Genomic DNA, 22,178 nt, shown 5'->3' with positions numbered 1-22,178 from the left:
CAGCGCCACTTTGTCCACCACAAATCACACTTGATCAGACACGGGTTTGAACCTGGAACTCCGCGGTTGGAAGCCAGCGACTAACCTCTTGAGCTATGGCGCGGCCTTCCTCTAACAGTTTTTTTTTCCTTGGCACTACAGCCCCAGTGGGCCTAGGCCTACCTCCATGAACTTCTCCGTTCACTTCGGTTTTTCTCAATCTTACACATTCGGTAGGACTCCTTGGGCGGGTGATCAGCTCGTCGCAAGGCCTCTACCTGTACACAAACACAGAAAAACGCACACACACAAACTAAACATCCATGCCCTGAGTGGGATTCGAACCCAGGATCCCGGTTTCCAAGCGAGCGAAGACAGTACATGCCTTAGAGCACTCGGCTACCGTGACCGGCCCTCTGACAATTACTGCAGTAAAAACAAATATCATGTGTATTGTTCAAAGTTCAAGCAGTTTGGGTCGCCCCTGATTTTGCTACCGCGATTTAATGCCTTATGGCGTGAGTTACTCATCTATGTCAACAAATTATAAACAGCTTACTTTGTGTTACGTAATTAGTTCTTGCAACTGCATTCACAAGTCGGGCCCAGAATGGCCTCTCTGGTAATCCGACGCGCTGTTCATGCATGGACTTTATGAACATGGCATTACTATCGGCGAACAAAATAATCGAAGTTTAAAATATTAACGGCGTTCTTTATGAAAAGTCTTAAAGAAAATGTCACATTCTGTTTATTGAAAAAAGGTTTATGTTGCAAGCGTGTTGTACAGTTATTATTAATCCTGAGCATCAGTCAGATAGGCCTGTCTATTGTGCTGTGTTTTACGCTTTCCTCCCTAACAAGATTACGCCGTGTTAGCTCGTGTGTACGTGTATGATTAAATAGATTTAACTGCATCGTATAGGGTTGCCCTTGATAATTTTATTGTTCCTCGGCCTCTCAAGGAATCCTTTCTTATTGTGGAACATGAACATTTAGTGTTCTCTTCAAGAACACCCGAAATTTCATCATATCTTTAGCTAGTTGAATAAGGTCCACATCGCCACACACACAATCCCCTAAGATCTATTTTTAATATAAAATTTTAACTTCTAACACGAATGGGGCAGAAGAGGAATGCTTATAGGATATTGGTGGGAAAGCCAGAAGGAAAGAGACCACTGGGAATACCAAGACGTAGGTGGGTGGACAATATTAAAATGGATCTTAGAGAAATTTGATTTATCTTAGAGAGATAGGATAGGATGGTATGGATTGGATTGATCTGGATCAGGATAAGGACCAGTGGAAGGCTCTTGTGAACACGGTAATGAACCTTCGGGTTCCATAAAATGCTGGGAAATTCTTGAGTAGATGCAGATTTGGCTTTTTATCAAGAAGGGCTCAGCTCCATAAGTAAGTAAGTAAGTAAGTTCTCCCTATTGATTATCTTCCTGAATATGCTGATCACCCGCCCAAGGAGTCCTACCGAATGTGTAAGATCAAGAAAAACCGAAGTGAACGGAGAAGTTCATGGAGGTAGGCCTAGGCCCACTGGGGCTGTAGTGACAAGGGAAAAAACCTTATGTTATCAAAAGTTGCAAAGTATCGGAAGTTTAAAGTGTAAACGTTATGGAAAAGCAGTTGCGTGCTGTGTGAAGGAAACAATTCGTAAAAGCATATATGTGTTTCTGTGCTCTTAATTAGTTCTTTACCATGATAATCGTGTTTAAAATATACCCATAAATCCTCTATTATCTCTCCTGATTCTAATGTACAAAACTACATTGAAATCGCTGAGCATGTAGGCCTCCCAGACTATAAATTCTCGTCTTTAGTAAGTCGTTCGTAGGCCGGCAGCGAACGGTAAATTACTTATCCGTCTATAATTTCAAAACCCAGCAAAAGCTCTCAAACTATTAGCATAATCCACCATCAAAGGAAGATGTACAATACGTACTTTTCTATGAGTTCCATGCCTTTATTTCTTGTTATATAGTCTTCGCCATAATTATTACAAATTTCTATTTAAATATGTATACATCTTTCTATCCATTGGCTCTTCTCTTTATATGTTTTATCGTGTTCTGGCACTCTTTATTATTCATTATCTTACCTCACTTTTCACATCTTATTCCTACTCCTATCTTCCTGCGCGCTACAAGTTACGTTTTTGCCTTTTGTGGTGCAGTTTCATCCCTCTCTTTGTCAGTTTTCAGTGCTACTGGAGATTAGAGAACTGCTATATTTTGCCACATCACTTAATGGTAAGTAAAAATTAATAGCTTCCTCCACTGCACTAACTTTCATAGTGCGTTAAGGGGTTGAATTTCCTTTTTTACGTTCTTTAAAAAAGGCAAAAAAAAAGTAAAGCTGTCCCTGTACCAGGCCGTGAAGGCCCATAGGGTTGTGAGACGTTGAGGGTCCCACATTAGCTAGACAGTCGGCTCAAAGATGGCGGTAAGGTTGTCAGCCTTACGCTCCGGCCGCGCTTTACTCCCCAGGAAAATTACTTTTAATTAATTCCTGGTACTCATTTCTGTTAGAGGCTGAGTAAACCCCAGGCCACAAAGTTTAATAAAGATACATATAAAAGATTAATGCAATTAATACACATTTAATTGCAATATGAGAAATATGAAATGAGCGATTTAATAATTCTGCTACAGTTCATTTTAAGAATACGTTATATATTTGTTTTCAAGAAAATTACTTAAGCGTAATCACCCTATACCCCCGCACTAAGATAACGTTGCGGGGGGGTGATTAGCACTTCTGCTTCACATGTGAGATGTCCTGGATACAGATTTCCTTTCGAAGTCCAACCGTCCTTACATAAGTAAGATTTGAGGCTTTCACGTCGGTGACTATGAAGAAAGCAGTCTTCTGGGATTTGGCACCATGTATATGTGGTGTTAACCGACGTTTCGGAGGAACGTATCGCCCCCATCTTCAGGGTAGAAGAAAAAGTATAAGAAATCTGCAAGCGACAACACCGTGAGTCTGCTTTACCGTTTCTCACGGTGTTGTCGCTTGCAGATTTCTTATACTTTTTCTTCTACCCTGAAGATGGGGGCGATACGTTCCTCCGAAACGTCGGTTAACACCACATATACACGGTGCCAAATCCCAGAAGACTGCTTTCTTCATCGTCCTTACATAAGTTTTCTTCATGGTCTTCCTCAGCTCCTCCTGGAAATTGCTGCAGTAATATCTTAATTAAACCACAATCTTTTTCCCACACTTCCTTTCGGATTCGCTTCTTGATGATTTTCCTCTCATTCAACTCTATATAATAATCAGACTTATTAAAAGTGATATTAAATAGAAAAAAAACATTGCCGCAGTTATTGTTAATGTGCGTTTTTGCACAAAATGTACGAAATAAAAACCATGTCTGTCTTTACGTTCGTATTTTTCAAACCGAGAAATACTGGAAACGTTTTTATGAGATGATGCCATTGTAAGTAACCCAAACTCCTGCTTCCTAATTTCCCACTGTCAGTAGTACCAACACAATGAACGGCCTCTGAGAGGTAAGATTGTGAACGTGAACTGGCCTATATTTCCTGTACAACCACGGTTTTGGTTTCTGTAAAATTGTAGGACTTCCTATGCAGTAACTTAATCTGACGGACATTTACATAGAGCTATATAAAGAGAAGGAAAAATTAGTAAGTTTTATGTATTTGAGTGTCTTCATGCACATGCCATCCGTTATTTGACCATATTTACATTTCTTAGCTGATGAAGACACGTTCATAAGAGGATATATTCAACAGTACTGTTTGTAAGGTAACACATTCCGTTAACCATGAAAATTCAGCTTCAGTTGGGTTTAATTACGTTGAGAATGAAGAAATCGGTGTGGTGTATGCCATCACCGTGGCTTTGACCAAGCGCTGGAAACATGAAGGTGGTAGCTATTCCTCTGGGTGCGTCACGCTTTGCAAGGAAATAATTGCATAGAGCGGCAGCCTTAGATATCCCAGAGAGTTACAGTTTCTTTATTTAAGTTTAATATGAGCGCCCTCCCTTTGCTCTTGGGTATATTAGAAATTACTAATTTACATTAAGCTGAGTCACATTTTTTGTTTGCCTATGCATTTACACATACACATAAATACCATCGAGAACACTTGTTCTTTGCCCGGATTGGTCTGACAATGAACTGTGCTGGAAAAAGAAATTTCAAATTTACAATAGAAATATTACAAATTCGCCTTGATCAAAATAGGAAGTACCGAAACTGCGAAAGTTTATTGCATCACATGTATGTTCTATTACTTACCTCCGTAACTAAATATTGTGTTCGATTTATGCACTCACCCTCTCATGGAGCTGAACCCTTCTCGAGAAGCCGCCAATTCTGCAGCTACTCAAGAACTTCCCAACATTTTATGGAACCCGAAGGTTCATTACCGTGTTCACAAGAGCCCTCCACTGGTCCCTATCCTGAGCCAGATCTATCCAATCCATACCATCCCATCCTATCTCTCTAAGATCCATTTTAATATTATTCACCCACCTACGACTTGGTCTTCCCAGTGGTCTCTTTCATTCTGGAGAATCCGAGGCTTTGTGTTCATTTTCTTAACATAATGATTTTTACGGTGAGGAGTTGTTAGCCCCACGTCCAACCCCCAAGCTGGAGGGCTACCCCTTGTCGGCTGTCCGCGACTGCCTATTCAATATATTCGCAGCTTCCCTCCAAAATTGGAGGGCGTCTCCTCCATCCGCAACCTGAGGGCGCGCCATGCCGTTGTGACAGGGACCCACCTAACATGGTACCAAAATTCATAGATCTATAAATTCTGTTACTTTTAAAATGTGTAGTTTTCTTCGCATATTTTCTTCACTGCGTTCATATGTCGCACCTCTCAAGAAATGTATTTGTGTTGATATCAGTCTCTTCTGATCAGTTATTCTTATTTCCTTTAGTCACTCCCATGAGGCACTGTTCATCTAGCACGTGCGATTTCATATGTCTCGAAGCTAGTGACGGTTTGGAGGTTGATTTGTAATTCTAAGTACACTGACAAATTCAATTTTCATATTAAAATTCCTTTTCTCTTCACAGGAGATATATTGTAGTCCCAGCAAATAAAAATAGGCCTTGTTTCTAATTGCTTCCGCCCCCCCTTGAAGCCAACATTTTTATTTTCTCAATATGACTGATTGCTTTCATGATGTATAAACCTTTCTTCTGTTATAAGAAAAGCAGAACAAAATATAAATTTTGGTGATTATATTTAATTTTAAAATAATATAATTTTAAACCCACATATTTAAATAACATAAAGGAGTCTGGAACTAGCCCCGGTAGGGATTAAGTTGGCTGAAAATTTTCTGACTGCATCGGTCCATGTGACGTTTCGGTTGTTTGGTAAAAGGAAAAAGAATTCAATTTCGGTGTCACTGACCGATAACGCTCGATTTATATTGGCTCTTGCCTCAATTTTAAATTCACAATCGAAAGGACTGTCCTTTAAACAGGAATTGTGAGTAGAAGCTAGTAAAAATTAGGTGATGCTCAGTAGGACAAGCACAGCGCCGTGTTTAGCAGATGTACCGGAATATTTAGTATGTAGATAGAGCTATCACGTTCGCTGAAGTGTACTCTGAAGCTGTTATTTGGCACGAACCAACAAGTTCGCCTTGAAGATAAGAACCTCAACACGAAGTTTTACAAACCGATAGAAATAACATCCTCTGATAAAACATCTTTCGTTCTTCCTTTCTTTCTTTCTTTCTTTTCTTCGTTTTGTTGTACCTTTGTCTCATTCTTTCTTTCTTTTTTTCTTTCTCCCTTTTCGGTTTCTTTCTTTCATTCTTACTTTCTGTTTCTTTCTTACTTTCTCTTTCCACTTTTATTTCTTACGCGGTTTATTCTATTCTCTTTCTCTGTCCTCTTACGCCTTACATTATTTCTGTAAGTTTTCTGTCATCTAGGTTCTGACGCCATGTAGTTTGGTAGGTAGGTACCAGTGTTTCGAAAAATTCCGCTGCTTCCTTCCTCAGGGTAGAAGACGAATATAAGAACAGCAAGCTTTCTCGAAACCAAATTACACGGAACCATATCTCAGAAAACCACATTCTTGACACTCATCACAGCGGCGACCTCAACTCTCAACTTTCTCCCCCGATTCATATGTGTTTTCCTCTCTCTTCTTGTTCCCTATCTCACATTCTAGCAATTTGTTGTTGAATAAATGGGCCCGATACATTCCCGGTTCTAGAGCAATGTATTTTGACAAACCTGGAATCCACGGAACGCCGTGCCCGTGACAGCAGCAGCAGCAGTGGCGTCTTGCCACGTCTGTTCTCTATGCGTATAGAGCTGCTGCTTCCTGGAACTCAAATGTGAAGTTGTCTTCCTGCTTCGGACAGACCGCAGGACAGTTTCCGTGTTTACACTTCATTATCCGTCCGTCATGTCCCTTCCGTGTTACAACGAGATAAGTTGAACAAAGGTGAAGTATTAATAAACCTGTTGTTTCAGTACAGTAACACTAAACACGTTGTTAGCTGCCAAATTTTTTCCTTGGCACTACAGCCCCAGTGGGCCTAGGCCTACCTCCATGAACTTCTCCGTTCACTTCGGTTTTTCTAGATCTTACACATTCGGTAGGACTCCTTGGGCGAGTGATCAGCTCGTCGCAAAGCCTCTACCTGTACACAAACACAGAAAAATGCACACACACAAACTAAACATCCTTGCCCTGAGTGGAATTCGAACCCACGATCCCGGTTTCCAAGCGAGCGAAGACAGTACATGCCGCTCCCAAATTTACGTATCTAAATTCTAAATGTACTGGAACGTAAGTTTAATGAAACCTGCATCAGATGTTAAAGCGTTTGATAATTAATGAATTAAATACTGAGCATACAATTTATTGAAATAAATTGGAAAGCTTTGTTAAGGGATTTATTTGTGTACAGGAATATTAAAATATGGACCAGTGAAGGGCTCTTGCGAACACGGTAACGAACTTTCGGGTTCCATAATATGCTGGGAAGTTCTTTAGTAGCTGCACAATTGGTAGCTTCTCAAGAAGAGCTCAGCTCCTTGAGTGAGTGTGTGAGTGAGTGACAGGTATATTAAAACGGGTTAAGTTATGTTCTTGTGCATATTATAGTGGGAGACTAGCCGGTCAACCATTAGCTTCTCGAGAACTACTCTCTCTTCCACGAACTGAGTTACCCAGGTCAGATTCAGGACAGCAAATTAATACACGTACAAAACTAGTCTTGCCCTCAGCAAATAAAGTGTCTTTCTTGATATTTATCCAGTAGCAGATTAAAAATGATCTTAATTTTATTTAAGTTGTAGTCTTCTGGGTTGCTACACTACGAAATTTTGTAGGGGGATACCGAAGTTTTGGAGGAAAATGCTGCCTCCCCTTCACGGTTCGGACTCTACCTTGAAGATGGACAGCAAATTACTTCGAAACATCGATATCCTCCTATAAGACTGCTCGGTGTCATGACATAAAATATTGCAATATAAATAATCGCTGTTAGAACACCAGAATTTGGGATTATCTTTTAAGGCTTGAGGATCTCACAGCAGGGGTTATGAAGATTTGTATCTTCTGCATGTTAGTTATAATTTTAATGTGAAAAATGGGAAGGAGAAATTATCATCATTATCATCATATACTTCAAGCTAAGCTTTTATTAGCCTGTTCCATTTCAAAGAATGTCCTTATGTTGTCTTCTCTGTCGTCAAACATTTCTTCGTCTGCCTGGTTAGCAATTCGTAATTGCGTAAGTTATTCTTCAAGAATTAATTAGTGAGGTGTTAGTATGCCACATGTCTTTGTAGTTTTGGACTCTTTCTTCTAAATACGAGGGGGGGGGTGAGAAATGTTGAAATGAATAAAAATGAATTGTTTGAGGGCTTGAACTGGTTTCAGCTGGCTGAAAAGAACCTAGTGAACACGGAATATATTTTCGAGATACGGAAGAGATGGGTGGTTTCTTGGCTAGTTGAACGTTTCTCGACCTTCTCAAAAAGGATGGTTCTGCCCTAAGATCTAGTTACCGTGATGAATCAACTGGCTCTACACTATGAGGAAGGTGCAGGCTTCAATACGTGCTGCAACCACGGAACCGGAACTGAATTCTTCCCAACTAGTGTAGCGTGTTTAAGATACCTTGACTTTTGGGAGGCCAAGCAAACAGTGTTTGCTAATCTTTCCTGTCGGTGAACTTATCGTATCGTTAGTTAAAATGTTTATACTTTATTCTTGAATTAACTAATCGTTTCCATGAAACTGACTTGGGTAACTAAAAGTACTCAGGTAATCAAAGAATTTGCAGTGGTTTATGAGCCACACAACCCTGCCTTAGTTATTTAAGATCTGGTTTAATATTATTACGATCTGTATGATTAGGTACTCCAAGTACTCTCTTCTCTTCTAGTGCCTTGAATACAGCTGGGATCAACTATTACTCTCACTGTCGATCACAGTGGCCGCGCGGTCTAAGGCATGAACCATCTACGCCCACTCGAATCCTATCGGAGGCACGGATTTCTGTTTGCGTTTATTATGTGTCTGTGTTGTTCTCTGTGTATGTAGCGGCCTTGCGACTGGCTGATCCCCCGTCCAAGGAGTCCTACTGACTGTGTATAAATTAAGAAACTGAAAAGGAGGCCGAGATCCACAAGGGCTGTAGAGTCATAGACAGATAGATATATTAGTCTGAGCACCATGTTCTCAAAATATCTCAATTTATATTATTCTTTTAATATGAGATAGAAAGTACCTCAGACAGAACAGCAGATACAGTTTTACGGGGGAGTAAATGCGTTAATTATAGATTTTTATTGATATTTTTACGATCCGCGGTCTCTTAATTTCTCTAATAATAAAGGCCCGTATATATTTATCCGATATAAACTCATAATTTTGGTTTATCATCATCATCATCATCGTCGTCACTATCATGATTATTATGGTGTTTGTACAAGTTCTGTTCTGAAGTCGTGAATAGTACTGAACCTTGATAATCTCTGAGGACCTTGAAGCTTTAATCGGCGCATATTTTATAAGCAATTCCTGTCTCGATTCTTGAAGGGTTTCAGAAGCAGACTCAGTGCTTTGTCATTCCAAGATTTCAATTTTCCAATACATGCTTTATCTCTTTTCTCTTGTGCATCTGCATTGCCGACTTTGCGCTGTCCCCTTCGTCTCTACCTATGTCGTCTCCTATTCATTCTCTTTCCGTAATGAAATCTTCTGAGCGAATCCCTTTTCCATATTCCTGCCTTACATAATTTATACTGACTTAAATATACGTCTTGTATTTAAACTTATTTCGGCATATGCAAACAAGAAAGAAAATATATCTACAGACGTGCAGCATTTCCTCGGGTACGTGTGTGTATATACACACACAAACACATATACACACATATATATTTTTATTGATATATATCATGTATATCATATGCATATACGATATTCGTATATCATATATAACATGTGAATATATATATATATATATATATATATATTCACATGTTGGCTGTATTACGCGACAAATAACTTCACGGAGGTCAAGGGTGTAGCGAAAATTTATTCTCCTTCATGTTATACTTGCAATGTCACAGTTAATCCTTTTGCTGTAGTCGCTTCTCGACTGCACTCGGCGAATGCTAGACTTCAGCTGTCTTCAACGGCGACTATCTCAAGACTGACTCGGCGAATGCATTAACCCCTTTATATATCCGCGGCCGTTGCTTCGCAGTGAACTTTCCATCTCTGGGGAAACGCGTTTGTTGATTCTGCAATTCCTACGCAACGGCCCACTGTTATTGCATTACCATGGAAGTAACACGTTACAATATTGTATATACATACATAAGTACATACGTATATATACATACACACATAAATACATACGCACCTACATGCATACATACTATATGTGTATACAGACAATAACAGACGTCTTATTATGACTTGTTTTATATATTACGGTTTGGTTAATTATGTTGTCTCTGCCATTCAACAGATTCCAATGTCAGGATGATGAATGGGAAGGAATGAGACAGGAAGCGATATCGTTCTAGTTAGAGGTACTGTCATTTCATCGTATGTGTATTGAAGTGTCCTATATCCATTCTGGTGCGAAAACTTGATAATGAACTCTTCTGAAACTTCTTGTTGTGTCGCACCACCTTCAGGTACCTCCGTGGGTTTGTTTCTTTATATTACTCGTTATTCTTTTATAATTGACCTCTGAACTGATGAATAAGCACGTAAATAAATAAAGATTTGACTTTAAACTACAATTAGGCTAATTCCAAAACCTCAAACTCAGACATGGTGCACTACTGTACTCAACTGACGATTTGTATGGAGCAAATGATGAATACCACAAAACATCTCAGAATAATCAGTGTCCCGCCCGAAATTAGAATCTGTGACTTCCCACCGTTACGACATGAACCAATTTTCTCCGTCTTGATAAAATGTATGTGACTTTTCAGTCTAAGTGTGTACGTTACGTCGTTCCCACTCCATAATATTTTCAAGGCAAAAGGGATAAACAAAGAAATTTGTAAATGAAGGAAGAAGGTAGGAACTAATTATTAATTATTGAATTGCAACGGACTTTCTATTAGGATTATCTCAGTATTCACCAAATTCATTTTCTCTTCAGACCACGAAATTATAGAAATTTATTGTCCTTTTATGTACAAGAATATTTTTGTGATATTTTTCTTGGGGATTGTGATAGTTTCAATTATATTTTAATTGGATCTGTTTGAAACGATCTGTTTGAGAAACTTCTATCTCTCGTCACATGGAGAAACACTCCGACTTCTTTGTTTCCGAAAGGTTTATTACCAAGTTCATTATCCAGTCCACATCTTCACTTCCTAATTTTCTTATTCAGCTTTTCAAATCTAATGTTCTCTGTACTTAAGCTGTATCAGTATAGATCCTGCGTTATATTTATCAAATGTAACTTTACAAATTTGCACCATCCCCCTGTTTGTAACTGCTCATTTATTAAGAATATTGCATTCATATTCAGTAGGAATACCCATGATGTGTCTTAGTATATACTTGCACATTTCTAGTTCTTAATGTTCGTCATCCATCGTTATTAAACTGAAAAAAGTATGAAACTTTTCTGTACGGCCACTATAAAAATATTACCGTATATTATTTTAGAACTCTACATTAAGTGACAGCAGTGCCCCTTCGTCGTCAAACCTATATGCTTCTATATATTATTTCTATGCTATAGAGTTCACAGCGTCAATCCCGGATATATTAAAAAACTTCGTGGCTTTAGTCAGCAAGCGAAAGATACCGATCGAGCGACCGCCGCTTGTGGACGAAGTGCCAACTTTAGCGGATAGAGCGTGTCGCGTGTTCAGCGCAACGAATCCCAACGGCCGTTAATTTCGGTTTTCTAGACCGGATCCGCTACTTTTCCGTTCAAGTAGCTCCTCAGTTTTACTCACGAGGCTGAGTGGACCCCTTTCCAGATCCAGAACTTCTCAGAAAGGCTGGAGCACCGGGAATCGAACCCGGGACCTCTGGATCTGCAGTCAGGAACTCTGACCACTAGACCACCGAGGCGGTCTGATATCTTACAAACGTATATTATTTTATACTTGGGTATAGAGAGGGGAAATTTACAGCATATATTTTTCTCAAGTCTCCTGTTTTCCCCCGTTAAGAGAGAAAATTGGTTTAAACAATATCCTGTCCAACATAACTAGGCGTTTGTCACATGAATAATATGCCTGTTTTGAGTGGGCATTGCAGTAAAATTATTTGTATGAAAGTGCGATGTATTTTTCAAGTTACTGCCGACATACATATCATCAGTGTCGTCAGTAGTTCCCTCTGTGCGCCTGGAGATGGCGTATAGTTTGCGACAGGCATTCAAAATTGCAGAGACGTCATGCCACCTATCGGACGCTAAGATCGTGTAACATTGACTGACATTTCTTACATTACTCACAGCAGAGGACGTATCGTGTTATAGACAGTTACGAAATAACTTTAGTCTACATTATCTACACTGAAATTAGCTTAACTCAGGACGTCAGTCGCCGACTTCCCACCGGGGGTATTGTCCCGTATTCGAACCTAGGACATATGGGATTGTCAGCGGACAAAGTGGCTCTGGTGCAGGTTTTCCTCAAATATTTGGCTTCCCCCTGACAATTTTCATTCCATCCACCGCTCCATATTTATTAGTCATCCTGTCATAGGCGCTTTGTAGTCCCGATGCTAACAGCGTCATTAGATAACCAAGTTAGAAAGATAATTCTCTGGCAGAAGGCATCTGCGATGCGTTTTCAAAATCTATTTAAAGTTTTACAACAGTATTCAGTATACATTCCACGTCGTATTTTGTAATTTTATTTCCTGAATATAGAGAGCAGTGCATTTATACGGAAACGGATTAGCAGTCGGTAATTGAGTATGTGTTGTGCTGGTTGCATCTCGAAGTCCGTTACAATCGATATCTGAAAATGTACAAGAAGCTCGAATCAGTTTACTGACTGATACCGCATGGATCACGTGATATTTTTGAAAAAAAATATATATATATATAAATGCAGAGTCGGGTTGGTTGTCTTTATAGCGGCAAATCTTCGGGCTGGAGGGGTTCGAATTCCCAAAAGGGAAAGAAACTTCTTTCGTTCTCCACAGTGTTCAGGCCATCTCTAGAACTCACGCATTGTTTTATTTAATCGGTTCCAGAGGCTCTTTCTCAGAGGTTAAAATGGCCGGAGCGCGAAGCTGGGCACTCATCTCCCTATATTGCCGAGGTAGTTCTTGTTAAGAAGCTAATAGTTTTTAGCTACTGAAAAAGTGGAACCCGAAGTTTCATTACCGTGTCACAAGAGCCCGACACTGGTACCTGTCTTCACAAAGATGAATCAATTCCATATTAACCCATCCCATTCCTTTAATATTCATTTTAATATTATCCCCGAACCTACGATCAGGTTTTCCTTGTGGCCTCTTTCCTTCGATTTTTTCATACGAAAACTTTATCTTATGCGTCGAGCACATCCTTTTGGAATTGACCATGCTGATCATATTAGGCGAAGAGTTCAAATCATGGTGCTCTTTATTGTGTAGTTTACTCCAGCCTTCTCTTACTTCGTTCCTCTTCCGCATAAATACGTATTTTCCTCGACACAGGATTGGTATACTTCAGTGCCTGCAAGTTCAGTATAATTCAAGGAGTAGTATAGATATGGGAACACCAAGAAAGAGATGACATGTTAATAGAACAGACTTCTAACAAATATTTAAATTAATTACTTAATTGATAAATGCTTCTATTTACAATTAAAATTTCTCCCTCGGTATTAAATACAAGTACAGGCTTAACGGTTACTTGTCTTATCTGAGTTAGGATTCCGAACTCCCTAAATAAACGAAGGTTAATAGTCTTCCTGATCTTGTTTTCGCAAATTCAGTTCCTTGCATCGGCCTCTAAACTCTTATTATAGTCATCTCATTGCTATTCATGTTTCTCTCTAGCCTTTAGATTTACACGGTGTGTCCAGGATGTGTTAGAATTTTTTTTTTTTTTAATTTTGTCCTGCATTGCCATCTGTTGGCGAGTTGTGGCGTTAAGATTCTTGAAGTTTCAGCTGTGGCTGCCTATAATTTCAAAGCGCAAACATCGCTGCATCATGTGTTCTGACCTTGAATGTAACAGTACTGTTCTGACGCTCGTCGGAAAATGGCGTTTGAACAGAGAGCCAACATCAAATGTTGTTTGAAGTTAAGCAAAACAGATGGAGAAGTGTACGAGGTGATGAAAAGTGTGTACGATAGTAATTGTTTGGGTCACTCGAACATTTTTCGATGGTATGCTGTATTTCATGACGGCAGGGAGGACACTGAAGACGCTCCACGTACATCAAAGCCGAGAACAAGTCGCACTGAAGAAAATGTGAAAAATGTGACCGAAATCCTTGCATCAGACAGATGTGTTTCTGCAAGACTCATTGAGGAGCTTTTGGGAATACCAAAAATTACTGTGCATCAAATTTTGACCGAGGATTTGGGCAAACGGAAGGTCTGTGCGCGGTTTGTACCGCACGCTCTGTCAGGTGACGAAAAACACGCCAGAGTTGAACACTGCAAAGACATGTTATGGTCGTCCCAAAATGATACAAAATTTACAAAATCGATTGTTACTGGTGACGAGACATGGTGTTTTCAATATGAGCCTCTCACAAAGCGGCAGAGTGCAGCGAGGTTGAGCCCAAAGAAGCCGAAACCAAAGAAAGTGCGCATGTAAAAGAGTCGAGTAAAGACACTGCTAACAGTTTTCTTCGATTCCAAAGGAATCGTTCACAAGGAATTTCTGCCAGAAGGTCAAACAGTGAATTCTGATTATTATCTCGGAGTCCTCAATCGTTTGTGGGCGAGAATTCTTCGAATTCGACCTGAATATCGAGAGCACGGTTCCTGGTCGCTCCTCCACGACAATGCCCCACCCCACAAATCGAAGATCGTGGGCGATTTCTTTGGCCAGAAAAGGGATCACAGTCCTTTGTCATCCTCCGTATTCGCGAGATTTGGCTCCAGCAGATTTCTGGTTGTTCCGAAAGTTACGTTGGCGTTGCAAGGAGACCGTCACGACATCATCCAGGACATCCAAAGGGAATGTACCGCAGTTTTAAATGCGATTCCACAAAAGGAGTATAGTGACTGTTTTCGAAAACTTTTCAATCGATTCCAGCTATGTATTGATTCAGAAGGGGACTATTTTGAATAAAAAAAATGAAATTTTGAAAATAATTCACGTCATGTATTTTTAATGAACACATTCCTAACAAAACCTGGACACACTGTGTATAATTCTATGCTCTGAGCGTCTGTTTAATTCGTTTTATGGGCATAATCTTCAAATATGCTCTAGATGTTTTGACCTCTTCGGGGTTTTATCGATCTTAAAAATTTTTAACATAACCTTATTTTAGTATTTCTTTTATGTTTGATCTTGCATATTCAGTCGCTTATATCCTTTTGTTTCTATCACACGTTATCAATATATTATTATCCTACTCCATCTCTGGTACTCTGTAATTTTTGCTATACGTTCACTTAGCAGCTACGTGTGTCTTGATGCCAGTGCGCCCGGCTGACTGTAACCTGATAGGGTCTGTTCCTTCTAAAGTCGTTATATTCAGCAATAGCGACGAAGGAATGAATACGTAAGGCTACAGACTGTGACACTTTGTTAGAGATAACATCCGTAGGTGTAGGGAACAGCGCCAGAAATGTTAAACATATTTTTAACGGTATTGGTTCTTTAAACATACTTCTATAAACACTACTGTTATACATACAACAGCCACGACTAAAATACACTTCTGCCATTGTTGTCAGCGTCTCCTGCATTACTATCGCCTCTGGCACTGATGTTACTGTTACTATGTTCATGTCATTGCATCCGCTACTGCTGCTGTCTGATGTCTCTGTTCCGAAACTCTGACGTTTTCGTGTAACGATTTCGGGCACAGGTGTCCAATATACATAGTTCGTGCATTACTCTAACACTGTGACATCGTAAAGAACAAAAGGAGGAGTTAAAATCATTCAATTCATCATTGCACATGACAGTATCTCACAAGGGAGAGACGTAATAGCTTCATGTTTATACCGGTAGAGTGCCTATCGTTTTGTTCGGGTCGAAGAGGAGAAAATATTAATGTTCATCCCTTCAGTTGTCAAATTACCCTTTTTGAAAGATAAAGATCCATTAGTTTGCATGTTGTCCCAGGCAAATCTGAGAGGGGCTCGTTGGTACTGAACCGAAATCCGTCTTCTTATATAAATCGTGGATTCTATTTATAAACAAGGTGTTGTGTACGTAAACGAATATCAACATCTAAGGTTTAGGGCCGCGCCATAGCTCAAGCGGTTAGTCGCTGGCTTCCCACCGCGGCTGCCCGGGTTGGATCCTGGGCCTAGTCAAGTGGGATTTATGGTGGACAAACTGGAGCTGGGGTAGGTTTTCTCCGAGTACTTCGGTTTCCCCTGTCAATCTTCATCCCACCAATTGCTTCACAATCACCCTTACCTATCATCTGGGGCTGGTACAATAGGCCAGAAGTGGCCGCAGTACAAGGGACTTAGTCCCACCAATCTAGCAATAAAAAAAACATCTAAGGTGCTCAAACGTACCATGTTTACCACATTCATTCTTCGAGTCTTTGCGGTGTCAATGAACTTGATGTCCAACACAGGATATATATGCAAATAACTGTAGGTACGTCACTATTTCTTGAACCTACATGTTAGTCCAAGTCCTAGTCAAAGTCACATTGCGACTGACGGTCAATCAGTCAGTAAGTCTTGATGTCGAGCCCCAACTGGGGCTGATGACCGGATATTTATTACTGTTTGGGATTTACGGTCTTGTTTTTGTGGGGCACCCTCTCTGACGAGAGGACGCGTCTTCATTTGTATATGCTGAAGGTCCTTGCCAGCGCAGTCTTTCTCCGGTTCGAGTCCTTTGGCAGTCGATACCATATATTACTGTCTCAGATATGAGACTTCCCTTTTCGTCGCCTCCTGCGACTCGCAGGGTCACGGTGGAGGTATTCGACCCCGCCTCCACGCGGGGAGGCTGTTTATATATGCAGCTAGGTCTCGATTAGTGCGGATAATGAATCCCACGAAGTGATCGTATTATTCGAATCCGTACTATTCGAAGTTATAATTATGATAATTGGTTCCAACCCGACGGAAATAGCCAATGAAAAAATTTTAACTGTAAGTTTTTTATGTTTATTAATGAAACATTACAGTAAAGGATAAAACATGAACTCCATGTAGTTATGTATTACTATATTGATCGTAACAATTTATGCTTTTAGTAAATAGCTGACGGATTCAAATTGCCGATAAAATCAGTTAGTATATTAATATTATTTTTGCTACACGTTTCTGTTGTTTATGTCATCACGGGGCGTTTATAAACAATAAAATTAATCCACGTTCATTATTGGATTATGTGTCTTGCCATGTAAAAGATTTTACATAGGATTAAGGTTTGGTTACGTTGTCTAAAATTTGTAAAGCTTGTTTAAAATTATTTTTATTTTTCTAAATCTTATACTCATATATAGGGGGTTTTAAAACACCAGAAATCTATTATTCAATGAATGTCCTAATTCACACGTAAAAGCTGTAAAAATAAAAAAGGGTTTTTGTTCAGTTGCTTTCCCTTGTATCCAATCAGTTACATAATAATACAGTCATTAAATAAAAACGGTCGTGACTTAAAGCTTTATTGAACGTAATGTTGGCTTGGCCAGAACCTTTCAATATATTCGTATTTACAATTATTTTGCGGTGACAGTACCGAAGAAGACCCCTGCTATTGTGGAAACCTCTCAAGGCTCGGGTTCGATAAATGAATTCGATGGAAAATAAGGATGAAAGGCATTGTAACTGGGTAATTTTAGGAAGGCCTTTCGTATCTAATGAAACTTTGCCATGATTTATTTACGTTCAGTAGCTGCTGGAAACGGACGAGAGATATATTTTCCTCAGTGTTCCACAGACCACATGAGAGGAAGGGAATGTGTTCCATTATGTATGAAATCTGTCTTTATGTCAATAAATGAAATAATTGTACGCCATAAAGTAACGGGGATCTTAAGAACCAGATCTGTTAGAATTCCATTTTGCCATGTGCAAACCAACACACTTTGCGAAACTACAGCGGTAGTTTCCGGTGTTCTTGTGAGGACGTCACTTCGAGAAGCAAAAATAACTGAATATTTATGTTATCTAAACATACTTATGTATTTATTTATTGCAATGAACAGTCATTAATTTTAAATTAATAATATTAGTATAGGAAATATGCAGATATATGTAAGGAGTTCCAAGCAAAACTCATGCAATTTATTTTCTTGTTACATGCAGATTCTACAGATCTGGTACTATTGGTATTTTTATTTTATTTTATTTGAAGATTTTATTACCTAAGCAAAGATTTTATTTGCGTTAATCTTTGTATCTAATCTCAAAACGTAGTATAGTCATTATGTTGGTAATTACTGGCTTTGAATATTATTTCATGCCTACTGTGGAGATACGCTGTCTTATCTCAATACCAAATTTCACAGTCCTGGTTCCAGTAAGTAGTTACATGTCGCCATCCAGCAGAAAGCTAAAGAAAAATTCGCAAAACGTCAATTTTAATTTCAATTCCCCCTAAATATCCTTAGCATATCTATTACCATGTAGTATTTCAAGTCCCCAATTAAGTATCGAGCCGGTCACGGTAGCCGAGCGGTCTAAGGCATGTACTGTCTTCGATCGCTTGGAAACCGGGATCGTGGTTTCGAATCCCACTCAGGGCATGAATGTTTAGTTAGTGTGTGTGTGTGCGTTTTTCTGTGTTAATGTACAGGTAGAGGCCTTGCGACGAGCTGATCACCCGCCCAAGGAGTCCTACCGTATATCTTAGATCAAGAAAAACCGAAGTGAACGGAGACGTTCATGGAGGTAGGCCTAGGCCCACTGGGGCTGTAGGGCCAAGGAAAAAAAAATTAAGTGTCGTTAATGTCGCCAACCCACCATGAAGGCCTTCAATGGTGTTATCTTCTTGCTAAACTGCCTGAAAATCGGTCGTTGTTTCAAAAGTTCAAAGGCGAGACACACAGACAGAGAGAGAGAGAGAGACAATGCTGATTTCGTAATCCTATTTCTTTCTCGCAGAGGAAGAGAGTTGGGCTATAAATATGAAACGACAGCAGTTGATAGCTGAGGTTTTAATATAATGTTTGACCCTTTTGCATTCTAACGCTTATCTGTAATAGCAAAAAATTACTATACGTGTCGACAGATGAATAACTTAATATCATTTTAAGTAAGCTAAGACGAAAATCTGATAATTAATCTTTCACAAAACTAGTTATTGTAGCTATATCGAAATTGGAGTTCCCCACTCTAGTAAAATTACCCCCAAAGAAGCTTGTTATTAATACTTTATTGCCCAAATATTATTTAAGTAGGATTGGGGCGAAGTGTGCCCTTCACACCTGTTTCTGAAATTTGAGTTTTTAAGAATGCATATAGTTTGAAGTTATACACTTCTAGTTACATTACTCTTCTCATTATAAATGACATAATTTTGAGTTCTAAGTCTAACCGAGAAAACGCAAGTTCGTACAAATCATAATACCTAAAATAAAATATCGGTAATGCAAGAGGCTCAATAAACATAACGTGTAGGGCGTATGCATAAATGCTATATAATAATTTTACAAATAATGTTGTTATGTGTATAATTTATATCTGAGATTACCAATTTGAACCTCGGTGGAAATAAAAATTTTCCCCCCATGCATTGATCGTTAAGAGGTCAAGGGAGATGTCACTTTCATTAGCAGGCACAACTGTATTATATTTGCACGTAACTTATGCATCATTCGAAAGTTTACACACAATTTAATGAACAAGAATAAAAGTAAATTTAATAACGAATGAGTTGTCTGATATGAAGACAAAATGGTTATTGCATTCCACTTTTGGTCTATTCCATTTTCATTGCCTTCTTTTTTTAATTTCTACGAAATAAAAACGTCAGGTACAATACTGACCTTTGTGAATTACGTTTTATTTATCCTATTTGGTCTTAAGTTTGTGACTTTGCCGTGATAAAAAGGACTTAAAGTAGGACGTATTTAACAGTTTTATCCGTATGTATGTTATGTTTTTTAACTGCAATATACGGAATGTAACAGTACCAATTCTTATATCTGATTTCTTAATGATTTCCAACACATGGGCGTCAGGAAACAGAGGATATCCAGACGCATCAGCCTTCAGTATGCTGGTCCGGTAGAAGAACTTTATTGATGACGTGTATTACACCATTGGTGCTGAGGATATCACAGTCGGTCACCGTGGCATCATTCACCTGGAAAATAGAACAGATCCTGTTCACTCACTTACGGAGCTGAGCCCTTCTGGAGGAGCCGCCAATTCTGCAGCTACTCAAGAATTTCCCAGCATTTTATGGAACCCGAAGGTTCATTACCGTGTTCACAAGAGCCCTCCACTGGTCCCTATCCTGAGCCAGATCAATCCAATCCATATCATCACATCATATCTCTCTAAGATCCATTTCAATATTAAACACCCACCTGCGCCTTGTTCTTCCCATTTGTCTCTTTCCTTCTATCAGATCCTGTTCAAGATGTATAAAGTCAACTTTTCGAGGAGAATAAGTGGTCCCAAGAAGGAGGAAGGAGCGAGGAGAAGGGGAGTGTTATATAGCAAGGAACTTCACAATTTGTATGCTTAAGCAAACAGTGTTAGGGACGGTGAGATCAGTGAATCGTGTAGCTCGCATGGAAGTGCATAGAAAGTTTCAGTCACAACATGTTAGGGGAAGAAATTACTTGCGAGACGGAAATGAGAATTGCCGGATAATATTGAAATGAATCTTGAGAGCATGGGACTTGATTCAAGCGGGTCGGGGCTGGGTCCAAAGGAGGGCCTTTGTGAACATAATAATAAAGTCTCAGAATTAAAAAAAATGTATAAACTTTTAGTCCTAAACGACTCTGCTCCATGGAGGTAGTTGCTTTGATTTTAATTATAAAACAAACTGATAATCTGGCACGCGGTAGCGTAGTTGCTTGAGGAGCTATGCTACAAGCCGGAAGGTCGCGGGTTCAAGTCCCGATGAGGTCATTGGATTTTTGCAGTTGATCTAATCCTAAGCCGCACTAGGCCCTGGAGTTTACTCAGCCTCTAACAGAAATGAGCACCAGGAATTAATTAAATAATTTTCGTGGGAAGTAAAGTGCTGCCGGCCCTTAAGGCTGACAACTTTACCGCCATCTTTGAGCCGATTGTCTAGATAATGTGGGACCCTCAACGTCTCAAAACTATGGGCCTTCACGGCCTGTTACAGGGATAGCTTTACTTTTACTTTACTGATAATCTGGAATGACAAGTGCAGTTGAGTAAACTAATGAATTAATCTGATGCTTATTGTAAAAGCTGTCCCTGTAACAGGCCGTGAAGGCCCATAGGGATGTGAGACGTTGAGGCTCCCACATTTTCTCTAGACAATTGGCTCATAGATGGCGGTAAGGTTGTCAGCCTTACGCGCCGGCCGTCGTTTACACCCACGAATTTTCCTGGTACTCATTTATGTTAGAGGCTGAGTCGACTCCAGGGCCATAGTGCGGCTGGAAGGATTAGGTCAATTGAAAATATTCACCTCATCGGGATCCGAACCCGCGACCTTCCGGCTAGTAGCATAGTGCCTCAACTAACTACGCTACCGCGTGCCCCGATGCCTACCCTGTGGTAATTAAAATGTGAGGATAATGTGATAACTTACTTTCAGCTTCCCATTCTTCCGCACAACGTCCACGATGTTCTGTCTGGTCTGGATGTCATAGTAAAGGTCCGGCTTGAAGGCTTCTGAAGCCATCATGTTGTCAACGACATGATTCTTAATAGTCTGAAACAATTTGCGCTGTTGTTAAACATAATTATTTCCTATTTGTATTATCCGTAAAGATAAGAAACAGATGTTTTGAAAATGTGGCACAGTTCAGATATTTGGGAACGACGATAACAGATCGAAACCTGATTCAGGAGGAAATTAAGAGGCGATTGAACTCGGGTAATGCTTGCTATCATTCAGTCTCTTCTCGTCTGCTGTCCAGAAACATAAAAATTGAAGTATACAAAACTATAAATTTGCCTGTGGTTCTGTATGGGTGTGAAACTTGGTCTCTGACATGAAGGAAGGAACATAGTCTGAGGGCGTTTGAGAACAAGGTATTGAGGAGAATTATTATGAAAAGCAAAAATGGACACTTTTTAGCAGGCTACAGAGACAGCGTGGGATGTGTGGCAGGGTCAAACCAAATAGTGAAGTCACTTATCCAGACACAATTATAGAGCCTTTGCCTTGACGTTTCCTTTATGTTTAACGCCCATAAACCTTAAATTAAATTTTTTTATTATCCCGGTTTGTCTTGTGTGATTGAGGTTTTCACTGTATTATGAAGGTTAAAGTCTTCTGGGACATGAGATATGTCGTTTCCTAGGTTGTAACCAGTGTTTTGGAGAAACTCGCTGTTTCATTCTTCAACCCTTCAATGGGGGCAGAATGTTTTTCCGAAGGGATGGTGTATGTCTACC

At 39.6% G+C, this 22,178-nt stretch overlaps 1 protein-coding gene and 1 long non-coding RNA gene across 2 annotated transcripts in view; one reads left to right on the top strand and one right to left on the bottom strand.

Moving 5' to 3' along the window:
* Positions 1–22,178, top strand: part of LOC117283036 — a 289,651-nt gene that overhangs the window by 227,509 nt on the left and 39,964 nt on the right. The window lies entirely within an intron of this gene.
* LOC111873770 (transforming growth factor-beta-induced protein ig-h3) overlaps positions 19,393–22,178 on the bottom strand; it is a 43,192-nt gene continuing 40,406 nt past the window's right edge. The window contains exons 13-14 of the mRNA XM_023868718.2: positions 21,367–21,489; positions 19,393–19,929 (exon numbers count right to left, since the gene is read on the bottom strand). Of these exons, the coding sequence (XP_023724486.1) occupies positions 19,828–19,929; positions 21,367–21,489 (225 nt within the window). The 3' untranslated portion in view covers positions 19,393–19,827. The remainder of the gene's footprint in view (positions 19,930–21,366; positions 21,490–22,178) is intronic.

Source organism: Cryptotermes secundus, unplaced genomic scaffold (genome assembly GCF_002891405.2).
Source record: "Cryptotermes secundus unplaced genomic scaffold, Csec_1.0 scaffold142, whole genome shotgun sequence".
In the NCBI taxonomy this organism is placed as follows: Eukaryota; Metazoa; Arthropoda; class Insecta; order Blattodea; family Kalotermitidae; genus Cryptotermes; species Cryptotermes secundus.
Note: the sequence above shows the minus strand (reverse complement) of the source record. Positions and strands in the feature narration are given on the sequence as shown.